The sequence below is a fragment of the Astatotilapia calliptera genome, chromosome 11, assembly GCF_964374335.1.
Source record: "Astatotilapia calliptera chromosome 11, fAstCal68.1, whole genome shotgun sequence".
NCBI lineage: Eukaryota > Metazoa > Chordata > Actinopteri > Cichliformes > Cichlidae > Astatotilapia > Astatotilapia calliptera.
Genome location: NC_137432.1, coordinates 36,981,804 through 37,002,151, shown reverse-complemented (window position 1 = coordinate 37,002,151; position 20,348 = coordinate 36,981,804). Strand labels below are relative to the sequence as shown.

At 42.8% G+C, this 20,348-nt stretch overlaps 1 protein-coding gene and 2 long non-coding RNA genes across 3 annotated transcripts in view; 1 reads left to right on the top strand and 2 right to left on the bottom strand.

Annotated features, from left to right (window-relative positions):
* LOC113032850 (uncharacterized) overlaps window positions 1–17,099 on the top strand; it is a 75,431-nt gene extending 58,332 nt beyond the window's left edge. Inside the window, exons 18-31 of the mRNA XM_080308550.1 lie at window positions 6,541–6,584; window positions 6,978–7,245; window positions 7,616–7,644; window positions 7,970–8,249; window positions 8,630–8,679; window positions 8,768–8,841; window positions 9,018–9,232; window positions 9,345–9,598; window positions 9,883–10,011; window positions 10,420–10,567; window positions 12,227–12,256; window positions 12,499–12,546; window positions 14,620–14,663; window positions 14,821–17,099. Of these exons, the coding sequence (XP_080164676.1) occupies window positions 6,541–6,584; window positions 6,978–7,245; window positions 7,616–7,644; window positions 7,970–8,249; window positions 8,630–8,679; window positions 8,768–8,841; window positions 9,018–9,232; window positions 9,345–9,598; window positions 9,883–10,011; window positions 10,420–10,567; window positions 12,227–12,256; window positions 12,499–12,546; window positions 14,620–14,663; window positions 14,821–15,099 (1,892 nt within the window). The 3' untranslated portion in view covers window positions 15,100–17,099. The remainder of the gene's footprint in view (window positions 1–6,540; window positions 6,585–6,977; window positions 7,246–7,615; window positions 7,645–7,969; window positions 8,250–8,629; window positions 8,680–8,767; window positions 8,842–9,017; window positions 9,233–9,344; window positions 9,599–9,882; window positions 10,012–10,419; window positions 10,568–12,226; window positions 12,257–12,498; window positions 12,547–14,619; window positions 14,664–14,820) is intronic.
* Window positions 8,246–9,064, bottom strand: LOC145431985 (uncharacterized). The gene is made up of 2 exons (XR_013912323.1): window positions 8,840–9,064; window positions 8,246–8,525 (listed from the first exon to the last, which is right to left on the bottom strand). It is a non-coding gene; the product is annotated as an uncharacterized LOC145431985 (long non-coding RNA).
* A 995-nt stretch (window positions 17,100–18,094) lies between the features above and the next one.
* LOC113032836 (uncharacterized) lies at window positions 18,095–20,094 on the bottom strand. Its single transcript, XR_013912326.1, has 2 exons — window positions 19,988–20,094; window positions 18,095–18,312 (listed from the first exon to the last, which is right to left on the bottom strand). It is a non-coding gene; the product is annotated as an uncharacterized LOC113032836 (long non-coding RNA).
* Between the last annotated feature and the right edge of the window lie 254 nt (window positions 20,095–20,348).

Sequence of the window (20,348 nt, the reverse complement as noted above, 5' to 3'; positions counted from 1 at the left end):
TTAAAAGAACATTGTCTTCTATCTCGTCTGGAACACGAGCCCCACATCCTGCCAGACGCTGTTCCTCTTTCCAGAGACAAACATGACCAACTTCTCACCTATAAATGAGTCTAACTAATGTGTGTGTGTGTATGTGTATATGTCGTCCTCAAATGCTCTCTCAATTCACCCGTTGCACTTCTGACCTTTCACCAGAACAGAGGCTCATCCTCACATATAATCCTCAAAATAACCTGCACTTAGACTACTTTCGGTTTCAGTTCTGCAAAGCCTGCAACTTCCTGTCAGCCTGCAACTTGGTCTTTCTGAAAGACACACACACTGTTTAAACATCTGAATGCAATATCAATACTGTAAATTATATTATTAATGCAATGGTAATGATGATGATTATTTACCAATAGCAGTAAAATAATTTCCCTGATCCACAATCTCAACGAGGATGACCCAGATCGGCACACAGAATTTGCAGAATGGGCAAAACAAAAATTGGAACAGGACCCTCAGTTCACGCAGAAGATTTTGTTCAGAGATGAGGCAAACTTTTATGTGAATGGTGAAGTTAACAAACAAAACCACCGCTATTGGTCTGACACTAACCCACATTGGATGGATCCCTCCAAGACTGTTGGAACAACAAAAGTGGTGGTTTGGTGTGGTATATGGGGTACAACGATAGTGGGTCCATTCTTCATCAATGGAAACCTGAAGGCCACTGGATATTTGAAACAAAACCACAAAAAACAAAGAATCTGAAGCACTCAGTCCAAACACAAGGGCTTAATAGTCCGAGACCCTGTTTCAGGAGGGCGACCATGATCTCCGCAGAAAAGGAGTTCATGGCGAAATAGTTCAGGTGGCCGACCTGGAGGTCGATGGCACAAGAGTCCAAAGTCAGGCAGATCAGGGGGCCGTCCTGGAGGTCGACAGCATAGCAGTCCATAGTTCAATGGTTCAGGGGGCCGACCATGTGGAAGGTGGCAGTGGCGAAGCAGGTATGGCTGGCCACACTCGGGCGGCTTGGCTTGCAGCCGGCGGCGACGTGGACGAGACCTGTCGGGCGGCTTGGCAGGCGGCCGGCGGCGATGTGGACGAGACCTGTCGGGCGGCTTGGCTGTCGGCCGGCGGCGACGTGGACGAGACCTGTCGGGCGGCTTGGCTGTCGGCCGGCAGCGACGTGGGCATGGACGAGACCTGTCGGGCAGCTTGGTTGGCGGTCGACGGTAGTGTGGATGTGGACGTGACCCCTCGGGTGGTTTGGTGGGTTTCCATGGCTTGGCAGGCGAGACGAGCAGAGGCGTGGCGTCGACCTCTGGCTGGGTCATGGCAGGCGAGACGAGCAGAGGCGTGGCATCGACCTCTGGCTGGGTCGTGGAAGGACCAGGCGAGGCAGGACTAGATAATGGCGCTGCAGGCGACTGCATGGAAACTACTGGTGGTAACGCTGCAGGCGACGGCGTGGAAGCCACAGGTGGTGGACCAGGTGGTGGCGCTGCAGGCGATGGCGTGGAAGCCGCAGGTGGTGGACCAGGTGGTGGCGCTGCAGCAGGTGTGGCAGGATGCTGGACGGGCTCGGCTGAACCTCCAGCTGGCGCGACAGGACCAGGCGAGGCGTCGTCCTCAGGCTGAGGCGTGGCAGAACCAGGCGAGGCAGAGCCAGCAGGTGCGGAGACCTCTGGCTGAGGCGTGGCAGGTGGCAGCATGGCAACCGCAGACGGCAGGGCGGTCTCTCCAGAACACTCAGCAGGAACTGATGGCGGAGTGGGGGCCGCGGAGTGCTGGAGTGGTTCACCTGAACCCCCAGCAGACACTGGAAGAGGCTGCACAAACTGCCCAGTGACCCCCATGGAAGCAGCAACAGGCTCTTCGGGAGGTCCAGAGCAAACTGGGTCCTCCAACTCAGCCTCTGGATCCAACCTGGCCTGGGTCTCAGTCCCACAGGGGCTTAACTGAGCCTCACGGCTAGCATCTCCAGTGAAAACCGTCTTAAAGCCTGACTTCTTAGAAGCATGGGTCGTGGCATGATCAATACACAGAGATGCTAGATAATTGTGCAGAGGGATAAGATGTTCTGTGGAAGACTTGGGCGGTAACTTGTTTGTCTTAGTCCTTTCACGAACATGAACAGGCTCTTCATAACCGGGCCCATGAACTGGCAAGTCTGTGTTAATTTTAGTTTGCTCCTTAGAAAAAACACCAGAATATAGTCACCCACCTCATGCTGCTGTAAGCCGTGGTGATGGTGGTCATCACAGGAACATGACACATATATATATATATATATATATATATATATATATATATATATATATATATATATATATGTGTATGTATGTATGTATGTATGTATGTATGCATGCATGCATGCATGCATGCAGCTGGCTCAGTGGCAAGGGAACAATAAGAGAACAGCACCACCAAGGCTGGAGACGGAGCAATACTGGAAGAGCATATGGGAGAAGGATGCAACCCATAACGGCAATGCTCAGTGGCTAGTGGATCTGAGGGCAGACCACAGCGACCTCCCTGAACAGGGTCCAGTAACCATCACAGTGGCAGATATCCAAGAAAGGGTCTCCAGTATGAAGAGTTGGACAGCACCAGGGCCCGACATGGTTCACGCCTACTGGCTGAAGAAGCTGACTGCACTCCACGAGCGTCTGGCAGCACAAATGAACCAGCTGCTAGTTAACGAGAGACACCCGGAATGGCTAACTGAAGGCCGGACGGTCCTGATCCCCAAGGACCCCAAGAAGGGACCGGTCCCCTCCAACTACCGACCAATAACCTGCCTCAGTACTACATGGAAGCTCCTGTCAGGCATCATATCGGCTAAGATGAACAGGCACATGGGTCAATACATGAGCGGGACACAGAAAGGAATTGGCAAGAATACCAGAGGTGCAAAACACCAGCTACTGGTAGACAGAACAATCAGCCGAGACTGCAAGACCAGACTGACCAACCTGTGCACTGCCTGGATTGATTACAAGAAGGCCTATGACTCAATGCCCCACAGCTGGATACTGGAATGCCTAGAATTGTACAAGATCAATGGGACCCTAAGAGCCTTCATCAGGAACTCAATGGGGATGTGGCGTACAACACTAGAGGCCAACTCCAAGCCCATAGCACAAGTTACCATCAAGAGCGGGATCTACCAAGGAGATGCTCTGTCCCCACTGCTGTTCTGCATAGGCCTGAACCCCCTCAGTGAGATCATTAACAAGACTGGCTACGGATACCGACTACGGAACGGAGCAGTTGTCAGCCACCTCCTGTACATGGATGACATCAAGCTGTATGCCAAGAGTGAACGAGACATCGATTCACTGATCCACACTACCAGGCTTTACAGCAATGACATTGGAATGTCGTTCGGACTGGAGAAGTGTAGTCGGATGGTAACAAAGAGAGGGGAAGGTAGTCAGAACTGAGGGGATTGAACTACCAGAAGGCAACATTGCAGACATAGAGGACAGTTACAAGTACTTGGGGATCCCGCAGGCGAATGGGAACCATGAAGAGGCCGCTAGAAAAGCTGCAACCACCAAGTACCTGCAGAGGGTCAGGCAAGTCCTGAGGAGTCAGCTGAATGGTAAGAACAAGATCCGGGCCATCAACACGTACGCCCTGCCCGTGATCAGGTACCCTGCTGGGGTAATAGGCTGGCCAAAGGAGGAGATAGAAGCCACTGACATAAAGACAAGAAAGCTCCTTACCATGCATGGAGGGTTTCACCCCAAGTCCAGCACCCTGAGGCTGTACGCTAAGCGGAAGGAAGGGGGCCGGGGACTGGTGAGTGTCAGCACCACAGTCCAGGATGAGACAACGAACATCCAAGAATACATTGGGAAGATGGCCCCAACTGACCGAGTGCTCAGTGAATACCTCAGGCAGCAGAAACCCAAGAAAGAGGAGGGAGACGAGGAACCATCATGGAAGGACAGAGCCCTGCACGGTATGTACCACCGGCAGATAGAGGAGGTGGCTGATATCCAGAAATCCTACCAGTGGCTGGACAAAGCTGGACTGAAAGACAGCACAGAGGCACTAATCATGGCAGCACAAGAACAAGCTCTGAGCACAAGATCCATAGAGGCTGGGGTCTATCACACCAGGCAAGACCCCAGGTGCAGGCTGTGTAAAGATGCCCCAGAGACAATCCAGCACATAACAGCAGGGTGCAAGATGCTAGCAGGCAAGGCATACATGGAACGCCATAACCAAGTGGCCGGCATAGTGTACAGGAACATCTGTGCCGAGTATAACCTGGAAGTCCCGAGGTCAAAATGGGAGATGCCCCCAAGGGTGGTGGAGAATGACCGAGCTAAGATCCTGTGGGACTTCCAGATACAGACGGACAAAATGGTGGTGGCTAACCAACCGGACATAGTGGTGGTAGACAAACAGAAGAAGACGGCCGTAGTGATCGATGTAGCGGTTCCGAATGACAGCAATATCAGGAAGAAGGAACACGAGAAGCTGGAGAAATACCAAGGGCTCAGAGAAGAGCTCGAGAGGATGTGGAGGGTGAAGGTAACGGTGGTCCCCGTGGTAATCGGAGCACTAGGTGCGGTGACTCCCAAGATAGGCGAGTGGCTCCAGCAGATCCCGGGAACAACATCGGAGATCTCTGTCCAGAAGAGCGCAGTCCTGGGAACAGCTAAGATACTGCGCAGGACCCTCAAGCTCCCAGGCCTCTGGTAGAGGACCCGAGCTTGAAGGATAAACCGCCCGCAGGGGCGTGCTGGGTGTTTTTTTTTTTTTTTTAATGCATGTATATGTATATGTGTATGTATATGTATATGTGTATGTATGTATGTATATGTATATGTGTATGTATGTATATATATATATATATATATATGTATATATATATGTTGATAGGTTTGTAGCTTGAACCCATCCGCTGGAACGTTGAAGACAATATAATTACACTGCTAAGCAAGACACAAATAGGCAAAGTTCTTCATGTTACTCGTGCACGGGAGAGAACCAGACAGAGCGCCGTTCCTTCGCTTGACCCCAGTAGCTCTCGTCCGTCCTCCCGTAACACTGTCCTTTTATTGAGGTTACATGAATATGCATAGGTTCATTAACATACGACGTCTACATACAAACAAAGAGTACCTTGCCTGTGTGTGTGTGTGTGTGTGTGTGTGTGTGTGTGTGTGTGTGTGTGTGTGTTGTTGATCAAAGGGTCAAACATCCTTGGTCAGGAAGAGGGTAGCCTCCCCCTCACCCTAGATGGTTCATCCTAGATAACACGGTGAGGAAGTCCTGCAGTTCATCTAAACAAAGAGCACTTAGACTAGAACAGACGTAGCTACGTTAATCCTACCATAAAACAATAAGACACGGTATGACCTCTCATGCTCCCAAAGTGCTGTCTAATACACACAAAGTTTGCAGACTATCAAGGATCAAAACCTCTACCAATCTACAACTAATTACAAAACTCTAAGCATATATAAGTAAATATTTCTAAGCATAAATGACAATCAACAATACAAATCTAACATATGTATATGTGTATATATGTGTATATATAATATGAAAGTCTAATTTCTGCTGTTCAATACTGAAGAAATTTAAACTTTTTAAAATTATGCAAAATTGCAGAATATTTTTAAGGTTATCTGCTAAAAATCCAGGCCAGGAAAATCTTTCATGTTTTTCTGTTTTATCCTCAGTTACTTTGACACAAAGGCATCTGCTGTGATGTTCACACCTCTGATGAAGTCGCACATGTATCAGTACTATTAAATGATCAGAATTATAATATTTCTGACTGTCTCAGGAAAAATTGAATCAAATCGAATGGATTGTAGAAATCAGTGATGATACCCAGCCCTAGTGAGCAGCCTAGGCCTGACAGAAGTGGATGTAGCTGTGGGTAATAAGAAAAGATGAAAAGAATTATTGATGCAGGTTTTGTTAAATTAAGGCTTGATCAATCTCAAATTCATAGCCATGTGCTCTGACACAGAGCCATCAATCTCTGGACACTGAAAAAGCACAGTGTATCCGGAAAACACATTATATGCTGCAATAAATGAACTGCCCAAGTGTCCCCTCTCCCACTGCCTTTCAACAGCACTCAGCAGCAAACAGGTTGCCAGAGGAGGCCAATGTGATGATTAAGTTTAACATTGCCCACAATATTGCCATAGAGTGCCAACGCACTTTAAGCACAAGCAGTTTTTCAGTAACTTATCTTTCTTGTACAACTATGCTCCAAATAAAGAACTTTGTGTTGACAAGATTGTTAGTTAATCATTTACAAATGAATATTGTCTGTATAGACAGCAATTTTCCCCTAAAAAAGTGCACATGTAAAACTGCGGTGTTAAGCAGGGGGGCGTGGGGATACTAATAAGAGTGAGAGTGTGTATGTGTGTGTGACAGTCAGTCATTTTAGTTTACATTCTGTTTTTTCTCTTTTAAATCATCTGTGTCGTCTGAAGGCTGATTCTACTTGGATGTGTGATGATGTTTGAATCCTCAGAGTTGATTGTAAATGTCTTTCCTCCTCAGAGAAACACTCTGTGGATGAACATGGAGCTGCACTGTTGAAGAGAGTGAGTGTGACTTTAACTCAGCTTTCATTCAGTAGATTCAGGCTGTAAATCATCCTCATCTTGAACATTAAACACGATGAAACAGACAAAGCATCTTTGAAACTGGATGCTTCTCACAGTGTTAATGTGGAGTCTGCAGCAATAATGTTTCCACTGATGACAGAGTGAAGGATCTACTACTGACGATAAAACCAGGAAATGACATCTTTAGATTTCTGTTTATCTTTAAAAGCTGTAATTTCAGTGATTATTCTGAAAAATATTAATATTAATGAAGTTGTTTTTTATTCATATTTGATATTTCTACTAAAATTACACTGAACGAATTAAAGATTTCAATCACTGAATTTCCTCAGAGATATTATACAGTAACTTATTATTTTGGTTTTTCAGGAAAAAGAACTGGAAGCTGTTAGACAGATTCTCTTGGAAACACTGAATGAATTCAGTAAAAAAGATCTCGGGAAATTTATTCTGTTGCTGCCGTTCACGTGCTTTAAGATGAGCCTGCCACAAATACAGATGTATACAAACAGGACAGAAGACCTTGTGGATCTGATGGTGGATGAACTTGGTCATCAGTCTGTGGAGGCGACCATGGAGGTTTTAACAGACATGAACAGACCTGATCTGATGCTGAGGCTGTCAGAGAGCAGCTCAGGTGAGACCAAACAAATGTTTTAAAAATAGATTTTCACAATTTACAATAAACTTGTTTAAATAACTTTTAATCAACAATAACAAACATTAAATTAAACGGGAAACACAACAGACCCGATCTGAATCCAGCTTCTCTCTCTCTGATCAATCAGCACTGAGCTGAAACACTTCTGACACACACAGTTACAGTTTATCAGCATTGAAAGTTATTTTTAGGATTTGAACAGTTTAATAACTGGTAAGGTTGTGCATGTGAGGGTTTTTGGTGTTTAATGGGTGGTAATGATGACATTTGTTTCTCTCTTTCGATTGTTATGATGTTTACAGTAGTTTTGAATTATTCAGTCATTTTCTGTTTTCTGTTTCCTCAGAAAAGCGTCAGCCTTCACTGTTCCACACAGTGAGTAAAGTCACATCAGACACACTTCACTCTACACAGTTTTTATTTTAGTTACAGGTTAAACATTATTCTTATCTTAATAAGAACCTTTTAAAAAACATTTTTTTACAATGTATAAATATTAGTGTATTGGACTGTCCTGTGGTGATACAAACACGAAAACATGTGGAGGAATTTCATTTATTCATTTTGAAGTCAATCTGATTTCATCACAAGTAAAAACACCCTAATATATGTAACTGTGTTACAAAACAGAAGTTATATTATTTATTTATCACAGTGGAAATATTACATCATTAAGCTCTAATGAATTTTAATCCACCAGGAAGCATCCATGACATCAGTGAAGGAGAAACTTCTGGAAACACCGGAAAATTTCAGTTTCAGTGAGCTTGAACATTTTAAGAGAGTCCTGCAGCAGAGAGTAACAAAGAGAGGCTTCCAGAAAATCCCAGCATCCCAGCTGGAGACAGCAGACAGAGCTGATGTAGTTCAACTGATTGTGAAGACATGCAGTGAAGAGTCTGTGGAGGTGGTGGAGGTGGAGGTTTTAACAGACATGAACAGACCTGATCTGATGCTGAGGCTGTCAGAGAGCAGCTCAGGTGAGACCAAACAAAGTTTAATAAACAGATTTTCATAATTTACAATAAACTTGTTTAAACAACTTCTAATCAACAAACATTAAAATAAACAGGAAACAACAGACGTCCAAAAGTAACTTTGCATAAATGATCAGAGCTGAATCCAACCTTTCTCTCTGTCTCTGTCTTGTTCTGACATCACTGGTGAGAATATTTGAATTCATCAGCTTTTGATCATCTTAGACGTCACTCAGCTGCACGTCCTGCTGAACATGTTGTTCTGATGTTGAAGCAGCACTGCACAGCATAAAGTGATCAAACAGCAAACATGTGGACAGTTAGAGGATGATTTTATATGTCAGCATAACATCATTCATTTGAATTCTTTGTGTCTCAACAAGGACGAAAAACTGAAAGAAGTTCAGAGCTTGAAGGTTGTCAGAGCCTGACGGTAATCCCTTCCATTCATCCATTTATTGCTAAAGTTTCTTTCTTTATAAACATGTGTACTTATTGACTAAAGAGACTGTCCTCTGCAGCAGGACTGCAGTGATTGGACTAATCTTGAACCTGAGGTGAACAGTACAGATGCAGACGAGGCTCCAACTTACAGGTAAATCAACTTCCTGAATGCTGCAGCACAGCAAACTGGAACTACAGGAAACAGTTCAGCTTTGGATTTATTCCCAGAGGAAATTCTTCATTTTGCATCCGATTCACACGACTACTCTCTGTGTTTCCATTCACTCTGTTGTTCCTTCATGAGTGTGTATTTAATTCCTGTTTCAGCCTTCAGTCTGCAGCAGGACACTTTGAATGCAGAGTCTCGGGCTTGCGCTGGGTCTGTAAGGGAAAGACCAGCTTTCAGTACCAGTTTAGATCTTGGGAGGGACACATGGAGAGGATGGAGAGCAGACAATACATGCCTGCAGGTCCTCTGATGGACGTCACAGTCACTGCTGGGAAGTTAAATGAAGTTCACCTGCCACACTGGATCTGCATCGGTAAGAGGACATGAAGGAAGACTTTCAGATGTTTGACATTTCTGACAGTGAGCGCACAAACTGTTATAAACTGTTCTTCTCACCATGTTTGTGTTGTTGTGTTCTCCTGCAGATGACATCCCTGACATATTGGACACGTTTGCAGTCCTTCACATAGATGACTGTGGAGATGTTGTGGAAAAAGTGTCTGAGGTCACACCAACACATGTCAAGTTAACTGAACCACATTTCTCTCTAATAGGGGCTCTGATACGTTTATTCTTTCCTTTGAAAATCAGCTGTTACACGTTGATGTACTATAAACCCAACACATCATTTCTTAAACTCCACGTCTATCCAATCCGACAGGATCCTGCTCTGGAACAGGTAACTGAACAGATTCAATGTATTAGGATCAGTGCAGGCAAAGAAAGTCACAGTACGATTGCTTTTATATTTTATACTAGACACAAGGTGAAAAATATTATCTGGGCACACTGACCATTATTTTTAAATATGACATCATACTGACTGCAAACTCAATGATAAAAGTGTAATAAGTTAAAATGATCATTATCCTAACAGTTCGTCATGAATTTATTTTGCGATTTTAAATCCAAACTGAATTTTAAAATCTTCAGCTGCTGATGACTGATATCATCTGATAACAGGGAATAGACAAGGAAGAATCCTCAGATGGATACAAAAGAATCAAGAAACCACACCCAGACAAGTACCTGCAAACTGAGCGTACTTTCAGCCTCAAAGCCGACAACACAAGTGCAAAAATTCAACCAAAGGTAAAGTTTGTGCTACATGTGAGAGAGTATAACACCCCTGCCTGTGCCATCTTTTTGATTGATGGCCCCACTCTTGACCTTTTGACCCTACCGGAAGTACTCCGGAAGTGACTAATCGAATCCAGATGTGTGTAATATGGAATCCATTAGACACTTCCGGAGTACCCCCCTCCCCCACAGGATGCAATTCGTCGCGCTTATGGATCATATTACACACATCTGGATTCGATTAGTCACTTCCGGAGTACTTCCGGTAGGGTCAAAAGGTCAAGGCTGGGGCCATCAATCAAAAAGATGGCACAAGCAGGGGCGTTATACGTGTGTGTGTGTGTGTGTGTGTGTGTGTGTGTGTGTTTGTGCTCACAGAGGTATTTTAAAGTTCCTTTGTTTTGTTTTTTTCAAACACAGGAGTTAACCCTCAGATACAATAGGCAAAACTTCTATGAGGTGTACGTTAAGAATCCAGGCAGTGAACTCATACTTACACTGGTGCACACTCACCCAGCTGATGGTGAACCAGCTGATGAGCCACTATGGAAATGTGAAATTCAAGCAGGTCAGTGGTTATGAAGCAATATTACCCACACTGTTACTAATATAAGAAATACTGTATGTCATATAATGTCAAATGTGAGAGGTTTTTTTCCATCAAACTTAAAAGAGTCTGCAGCAGTTTGATTGACACGATGTTTCCAAAAGTATTCACTCGCTCATCCACATCCTTTCATTCATGTGTTAAAATCGCTTCCATGGCCTCAGGTGTATAAAATCAGCACTAAGACATGCAGACTCTTCTACAAACATGTGAAAGAATCACTCGTTCTCAGGAGTTCAGTGGTCCTGTGATAAGACGCCACCTGTGCAACAAGTGTCGAGTCGCACATTTTGAAGCCAGTATGATAACCTTATCCCACCAATGCTGTGGACGTCCAGCTTTTCAGATCCAGTTAAGATCCAATCACTCAAAAAGATCCTCTGGAAAAGAGTAGAATTCTTAGAACAGAGTTTATTAAACAGTGTCATATGAACAGCAGAAATCAGTACAATAAACCAGGATGACAGAAAAAGTGAACAAGCAAAGCGAAGCAACCCCGGAGTGTAGAGCCTCAAAGCACAAACAGCACAGACACACAACAGACAGACAGGGAAGAAGCAGCAGAGCGGGGCATATCGACCCTCCTCTTATATGGGATCAGTGACCCCTCCGCCTGCCGTTGGGTACTCTTTCATCCTTTGTTCTTTCTTTTCATCTTCCACGTATGATGCATAACTTTCTGACCCTGCCCCATAACTTTTACATCCATCGTTGAATTGGCTCACTTTGTCAAATTGATTAACTGTTAACTGCCGTTTTCTCATCAAACTGACAATTTTGTCAGGTACGCATGCCAGACGTAAGCTGCTTTCTATGCCGAGTAAAGGTTTTTCTTGCCTTCTGGTGGCTGAGGTGAGAACCAGAATCCCAGCTTCACGCACAGGGGGCAGGTTTGTTTGCCGTATAGGCATCGAAAGGGCTGGACACAGCGTGAGGCGCTACAGATAAACGCAGAGAAAGTGTCCTATGCGCATACTTTAGCAGTGCCAAAGAAACCTTTGTTTGAACCAGTCACCGTTGGCCATAACACAGTCAAAGGTTACTTATTGATCCTAACTAGTACATTTTCAAACAGTATTGATCAGCATGTGTTTGTACAATAAACGGCACAAACTTCATTAATATTATTGAAGATAATCTTTGACCTAAATATTTGGATCTTGTGATTTTGAACGAGTAGAAAAAATACTCCAGTATAAGTATATATTTAGTATATAGAAGTATATATGATTACATATGTGAGTATATGTCCAGTGTGTACAGGTACATATGTCATATATATATCATAGAAAATCCACAACATTAGTGCTGTGGTGAAATTCCCTTGCTACAAAATATTATACATACAGTCAGCTGTTAGTGGTATTATAACAAAGAACGACAGCCAATCAGCCACAAAGTGACGGGCCACGTAAAATCACAGAGGCCTCCAACTTTCTGCAGAGTCAGTCGCTACAAGCTTCACGTGGCCTTCAGATTAGCTCAACAACAGTGCATAGAGCGTTTCAGAGAATGGGTTCCCATGGCAACCAGCTGCTTGAACACTGTTTTATTCAGATGAAACTTTCATATTTAACTCTAATGTCAAGTATCCATATTTTGATTTTTCTTGAATTCCAGATGACCATCCAGAGTCTGGTCAAGCCGAAGGTAAGATATCACACGAAAGGAGCATTTAGACGAACCTTTTACTCAGATTATAAATGAATGATTTTCTTCTTCTTCTTTTTTAGTAGACCAGAGTTTAGTGGAATATCCTTTGGTGTAGTTATTTAATTGTTTTAATTTGGTGGCACTGAGTCTCTAATGTTTCAGTTTGCTAGCATAATGAAATTTAAAAAGTTTGAACATTTGTTAAGAAATTAAAAACTTTCCTTGTTATTTATTAACAGCTGCAGGATCCTCAGTGGGAGCAGCTGCTGTCAGCTCTCAGTCGGCTGGTAGCTTCATCAATATTACCTGTTCTGTGGTTTTATATAATGTGACACATAGAACGCTGATGAATCCTAGTGAACAGTCAATCACACCTTTCTCCCGCCACAATTTTACTTTTCGTTAGCTTACATACTTTGTTCTGTCTTCAAGTTTTCATTCTAAAGGAGGAGCTCTCAGTCTCTCAGCTCTCGGTGGCAGCGAGTCACTAAACTCAATCCTGCTTATATTTATTTCTTTACAGAGATAAATATAATATTCATGTATTCAGCCCTCTGTGAATCACTTCCTTATCATGCTGGAGGGGTTTGTGAGTCCCAGGCTTTTTCCTGAACAGCTGATTTCCTCCAACAGAGTGATGATGGTTGTGTTGTCTTCTAACTTCATGAAGATTAACAATCTGAACAGCAGCCTGTTTGACAGGAAGTCCAGTATCCAGTTGCACGATGTGTTCCTGAAGACCAGAGTGACGAGTCTGCCAGTCAGCTTCACAAACAGCCTGCTGAGAGAGAGTTTGTTATATTTCACATGTATGAAGAGAGAGTGCAGGGCAGTGAAGACGACATCATCTGTGGCTGTATTCAGCTAACGACAGTTATTATTAAAGCTAACGCCTACTGGTAGATCAGCCCAGTAAATACTGTGTTTCTGTGTTTTCACTGGTTCATCTGTTTCACTTTCAGATGAAAACCAAAGAAGTGGTAAAGTACAAGCTAAGATGTTTCACATGATTTGTGTATAAAAAGAACTGCACTTTGTGTTTGGCTGTGGTGGGTTCCCTTTGGTTGCTGACCTCATATTTGAAGTACTGCAAAATGCCAGGGAATGAATGAATAAGCTCTTGTTCAACAATGGCACCAACCAGCTTATCAAAATCTACTGATGCTGTTGACTGGACTGTCAAAATGCATAAATCGAGTCAGTTCTATTTTACCACCAGTTTTTAGCACCAGTTAACGAATGTTTTTAGATGTTAAAGAATTCAACAGAACTTGTGGTAAAATACCAAATATAGAACTGTACCACATAGTGCCATTTTCTGTATGAAGCTGCTGGCTCTGTGGACATGAGGACGATCAGTTTGAGATATTCTCAGATATCTATTGTTTGCAGCACTGAACTGGTGTCCCTGACTTGACTGAAGACAGGTGGGATAGAGTTTTATCCTTAATGGGGACGATGTTCAGGAAACTGGAAGTGTCAGCAGGTGTTCTAAGGAGCTCGGAAAGAAAAGCATCTGGACGTCTTTCAGTTTCTTGAAGACGTTTCAGAAGCTTCTTCAGTTCTAAGAGCGACTGGTGGAGCGTCCCAGATTTTAAGCCCTATGGGAGTGTCCCCAAAAGGGTCGTGGACCCCCTATTGATCCTCTGCCTAATCACATGAGCAGTACTAGAAAAATTACCATTCCTGGTGCAACTCTGTAAGCCTTAGTCTTCTGCAAGAACAACACATTTCACAGCTGTCTGTGGCTGTTTTATCATGTCATCAATACTTACATGCAATGTGGCAGCTGTTGGAGAGATGTGATATAAAACTCTACAGAAAGATCCACAGTAAACACTGGAGTGGAGTTTGAATCTGATGCTGAAGAAGATGAGAAGAAAGACGGGGCACTGAAGTGCTCGCACTGTGTACACTTCTCTGTCTCGCTCACCTTCCTGTGAACTCATCAAAATAATGCAGAGCAACAAAAACTGCAACCTGGGGCAGTCCTTATTAAGGGTTACTTACTGTGGACCACATCTCAGAGTGTTCATATTTAATATCACTGATGCTGTGATTCTTATATTTACATAACACAATAATATCAGCTGGACAGGAAATGTTTGAAAGGCTGCCTGAATCATTAAGAAGGGTCTGATGTGATCAGCACCTGGATGTGAGCTGATTGTCAGCAAAGTTTCCTTCACTTTGTCTGGAGTCAGTCTTGGCTGTTGGATCATAGAGAGTGATGGATTCAGGATTTGCTGATTGGGCATTTTGTGACAGAGAAAAGTTGTTTCATTTATTATGTATCATGTATTTATTTTATTACAAAACTTTACAAGTAAAGATAATCTCATTTTTATGTCCTTTCTCAGAGGAAAACACTGTGGACAAACATCTGTCTGCACAGATGCAGAAAGTAAGTAGAACCAAATGATTCTGTCCTCACACCACAGCTTCACTTAATTCATTACTTATACCTGTTATTAAAAATGATCACGTGTGATGGTTTTGTTTACTTATTAATCAGTTATCCTCTAAGAAGGTTATTATTAAATCACTTTGTTTGTTCTCAGGCATTAACAGTCCACTCAGACAGAGAGAAGCTTTTGGAAATGTTGGAAGATCTGAAAAAGGAGGAGCTTGAAAAGTTCAAGTGGTTCCTGCGGGACCGTGATGTTTTGGTGGAGCTCCAACCCATCCCAGAGAGCCGACTGGAGAAGGCCAGCACCTGTGACCTGGTGGACCTGGTGGTGCAGACCTACACAGAAAAGTCTGTGGAGGTGACCAAGAAGGTTTTAAAGAAAATTAACAGAAATGATCTGGTGCAGAAGTTATCAGACAGCAGCTCATGATGCAAAGGTAACAATCAAAATGGCATCATTGATTTTATGAATATTTTACTTAATCCAAAATACTTTTGTATAGTTAGATTTGTAGCTTCTGAATTTATTTTCAGTGCACTACATGATTGTAGTATGGAAAGTAGCAGAGAGTCTGACTGCCCGTCCAACTGACTCTGACATGAGGGAGAGTTTATAATGTAGGAGCAGATTTGAGGTTAAAATACAGGAAATAACATCTATTTGAAAATTACTGTATGTGTGTGTGTGTGTGTGTGTGTGTGTGTGTGTGTTCGTGTTCTTAGGTTGATGCAAACATGAGGATGAGATCAAGATTTTTGAAGCATTTTTTTATTTTAATATTTAATCTTTTCATTTTATTTTAACTTTCTCTTTTTAATTTTCTGTTCTCATGTTTTTATTTTCTGCAGAATTATTTCAGGTTTAAACGTGTAGAAATGATCTGACAGTGATTTCATTTCCTTCTTTCATAGAAACACATTCTGTTTGTTTCTAGCAGCGCAGTTTGTAAAAAGACGGCATTTGTTGTGCTTTTCTTTGTTTTCATTTATACACTTTCAAATTTACGATAATTAGATCATCATGTTTACAGATACTCACTGTGAGACAAACACTCAGGTTTATGTGGTTTTTTTAACTTCTGTAATGTGTGATGTCATTGAGGGGCGGTATCCTAATACTGCTGATCTCCAATTCTGGCCCTTATCACAGAAGCTCCACCCACTTGTCCCTCAAACCTTCTGTTTGTGGGAAACAGCCAATAAGAACAAAGTTGCCTTAAAGGGAGAGGAGTAAAAAAGAAGCTTGTTTCAGAGAGGATGAGGAGCTACAACCAAACCAAGTATAAGACAAATGAGGATGATTTTGAACTGTGACTCAGACAAAGCTACTCGAGTACAGTCCAAAATTAAAAATATTAACCTGAAAATGAGCATTATATGTATAATTACATACAAAAATATCATGAACAGCTTTATGATTCTCATTTTGTTGAAGACGATAAATCCATGTCACAGTATAAATGTGCCACATAAAGAAAAGTCTTCCAGAATAATTTTACATTAACACCATATGAACTCTGTTATCTTCTGTCTTTTGTTCTTGTGGCCGATGCTCAGTCTGGTTTGGAGTGAAGCCTGAATGAGAAAAGTTTCCAAGGTTAGAAGTTACTGAGGAACATCATGACCTGGATCTGTTACTGCCATGTTTCTCACATTTTAAGAAGTTTTGACGACTGCTTTGAAGATAAACTGGAGAATTTTATACTTTTTAATCTTTAATATCCTGCTTTAATCATTGTTTTGTTTTTTTTAATTCCCTTTTAAGCACGTCACTAAACATTTTATATTGGCTTTCTACTAAATATAGCCACATAAATACAATTGTTCTTTATCAATAAAATATTTTTTCGGATACATCAGGGAGCAACATTGGTGTCTATTAACTATTTACTGTCAGAAACTCGTTCATTTTTTAAAATTTTAAAATCTGTAAAAACACGTCTTTCATGTTTATACGGTGAAACTTTTGCTGGAATGAAGCGGCCTAAAAACAATGAAACAATGTACAATGAAGATCACTCAGTAAGATGATTACTGTGCTTTTGTATTTTAAGAGATGAGATGTTCAGGTCAGTCTTTATTTTCCTACAGGATCATTTTGATTTGCAGCATCAGTCAGTCAAACTGAAATATCACAGAATGAGAAAGATCAACACATAAATAACAGTAAGAATGAGGAATAGTTAAATGAATGACTAAAAGTACATTAAAATGATGGAAGCAGTCAATAAGAAACGTTACAAACATCAGAAATGTCAGACCGGGATCGGACGGCTTTATTTACACAGAACTGGATGTTTCCTGACTCTGAGGACTTTATTCGTCTAAGGAAGAAACTCAGACTGTTCCTAAATGTGTCCTTATATTTTGACTTGTACGTACAAATTTTTATATGGTGTAATTGCTATTAAAGACTCCTTTTTACCCTTGTTTTCTGGTTCGTTCGTTCATTTAAACTCCAGCCTTTCTGGAGCGTTCAGTTCTACAAAGGCTGATCAGCGTCGACTCCATCAACTCCATTTTAATCCAGCAGCACGAAGAACAAGTGTCAGTGAGGTTTATCTTAATCATTTAACCCAGTTTACATTTTCCACCCATCCATTATCCTTATTAGCCTATCCCAGCTACCACAGGGCGAGAGGCGGGGTACACCCTGGACGGCAGTCTACTACAGAGAGACAGACAACCATTCACACCTATGGGCAGGTTAGAATCACCAGTTAACTAAACCACACTAACTGCATGTCTTTGGACTGTGGGAGGAAGCTGAAGTACTCGGAGAGAACCCAACAAACACAGAGAGAACATACAGACTCCACACACAAAGGTCTGGTGGTGGAGTCGAACCCGGGACAGTGGTAACCCCCCCGTTTTGTCCTTAATAGATAATACTTTATTAATCCTGAAGGAAATTATGGAAACCTGTAACCTTAGCAAGTTTTATAGTTTACCTTTAAAAGACAAACTGAATTATTCAGCTGTAACTTCATAGGAACAAAATGCAGGTGGAAATAACTGACGATATGAAAATGTAACCTGTGATGTGTGATGTTGGACATCTTTCATTCAAAGGTTGCTCAAAATCATTTAATGACTATATTTAAACATGTGACGCTAATTTCAACATGAAGGAGCAAACATCCATGTAGTTGTGTAGATACGTGTCAGGATCTGCTGTGTCACCATCGCTGGCCCTGCACCTCCTGCATAAGAAGTGACAGGCTGCTTCAGTCCTGCAGGTACAAAATGACTTTTTCATTTTCCAGGTGGTAACTATGACGACTGAGAAGCTGCTCACTTGGATGAATTCAAGTCACTGATTGAATAGCAGAAAGATTCACTCCTCATCTCAAGTAGCAAACTGAAAGCAGCAAACACTCAGGATGTAGTGAATGTGATGATGGAGAAGTACAGCCGAGAGTGTGTGGAGGTGACCAGAAAGGCTTTAATGAAGATGAGCAGAATCTGGTGCAGAGATGATCAGGTATCACCTCAGGAACCAAATAAAGTCAAAAACAAATAAATATGTAAAAAACGGACACATGGAGAGGATGGAGAGCAGACAATACATGCCTGCAGGTCCTCTGATGGACGTCACAGTCACTGCTGGGAAGTTAAATGAAGTTCACCTGCCACACTGGATCTGCATCAGTAAGAGGACATGAAGACATTATTATTTAACAATAAATTACATTTACGATTCAAGTTTTCTTGTGCAGATGACGTCCCTGACATATTGGACAAGTTTGCAGTCCTTCACATAGATGACTGTGGAGATGTTGTGGAAAAAGTGTCTGATTTTCTCTCCAAGAGCGCTCCTGATGAAAGTGGGCGTTCCTGTGAAAATCAACTGTAACGTGTTGATCTATCAGACCAACACAGCTTTCCTCACACTGCATGTTTATCTGATCCCACATGATCCTGGGCTACAGCAGGTTATTACATGTTTCACAGTATAAGAAGGACAATGTGCAACAAATAAATCAGCAGACAGTAAGATTATAATATTGGATCCCTGTAGCATCTTTACACACACACATATAAACATATATATTCTCTCGCTCTGTAGACGATGGAGAGAAGAATCCTGTGGCTACAAAATCATCCGAAAGCCGCATCCAGAAAAGTCCTTGAAAATGTTTAATTGTTTCACCCTAAGAGCAGATTTGGATGGTGCAGAAATCTGTCCTCAGGTATGTTGAATTTATTTACTGCTCATTTGATCCCAAAACAATTTATAAAGCTTCGAAATAAGTCAGATATAAAATAAACACCTGTTCATGGTGAAGTATGTAACTGATGTATTCTCACCATGAAGTAAACTCTCCTGCTGTCTGACCATTAGCTCCAACATGTGTTGACACTGAGCAGTGAGTTGTTGTCTTTGCACCAAACTGCACAGCTGTGCACGGCTGATCTCCTCCAACAGAGTGATGATGGTGGTGTTGTCCTCTAACTTCATGAAGATATTCTCTCCATGTCTGTGAGAGCAGTCATGGCTGTTCAACATGAACAGGAGGGTGCTGAGTGCACGACCCTGGGGGGCTCCAGTGTGGCCCTAGAGGGGAGGAGCCGTGATTACCAGTCTGAACAGCAGCCTGTTTGACAGGAAGTCCAGTATCCAGTTGCACAATGTGTTCCTGAAGACCAGAGTGTGGTACCATGTGGTACGCTGGAGCCACTATCAGAGACAAACAGAGACTGCAGCGTGTTGTGCGCTCTGCTGAGAAGGTGATTGGCTGCAGACTCCCATCTCTGCAGGACCTGTACACCTCCAGGACACTGGGGCGTGCAGCTCGGATCTCAGCTGACCCTTCTCACCCTGGACACAGTCTGTTTGACCTGCTCCCCTCAGGCAGGAGGCTCCGGTCCATTCGCACCAGAACCTCTCGCCATAAGAACAGTTTCTTCCCCTCTGCTGTCGGACACATGAACAATAACCGTATGACTGTTCCCACCACTAACACATGACCCTACGCTGTGTTCACTGCATCATTCCATGTTTGGCACTGATCACCACCTGCACTCATGTATATATCATGTATATATCTATCTACTTAGCACTTTTAATTCTTATTCTTATATTTTTATGACAGTATGTTTGCACTGAAGCACCGCAGCAATTTCCTAATGTTGTAAACCTGCTCAACATTTGGCAATAAAACCCTTTCTGATTCTGATTCTGACGAGTCTGCCAGTCAGCTTCACAAACAGCCTGCTGAGAGAGAGTTTGTTATATTTCACATGTATGAAGAGAGAGTGCAGGGCAGTGAAGACGACATCATCTGTGGCTGTATTCAGCTAACGACAGTGCTGACCTAGTAGGTGTGGCTGTTATTCCTCTCTTCCTCCTCCTGCCCTCTACCTGTTCGGTGCTGCTGCTTGCGCATGGCCGCTGTTTAGACCTTGGGTGCAATCAACAACTAAGCGCGGCCTGGTGTGCGCCGCCCTGCCAGGTGAGCCACATTAGAGCAATCAAGGGTGGGCATGCCTAGTAGACCTTAAAATGCATGCAGCAGTCATTTGACCCATGTGCGACATACTGAGAGGACAGCGAACAAAGTACGATCCACTTTTCCACTGTGAGGAAGACTTTGAACAAGACGGGCTATCGGTAAGCTCTTGAGCTCACATTTGCTGCACATATATTTGGAACTATGGAAGCTCAGTTGTGCAAAT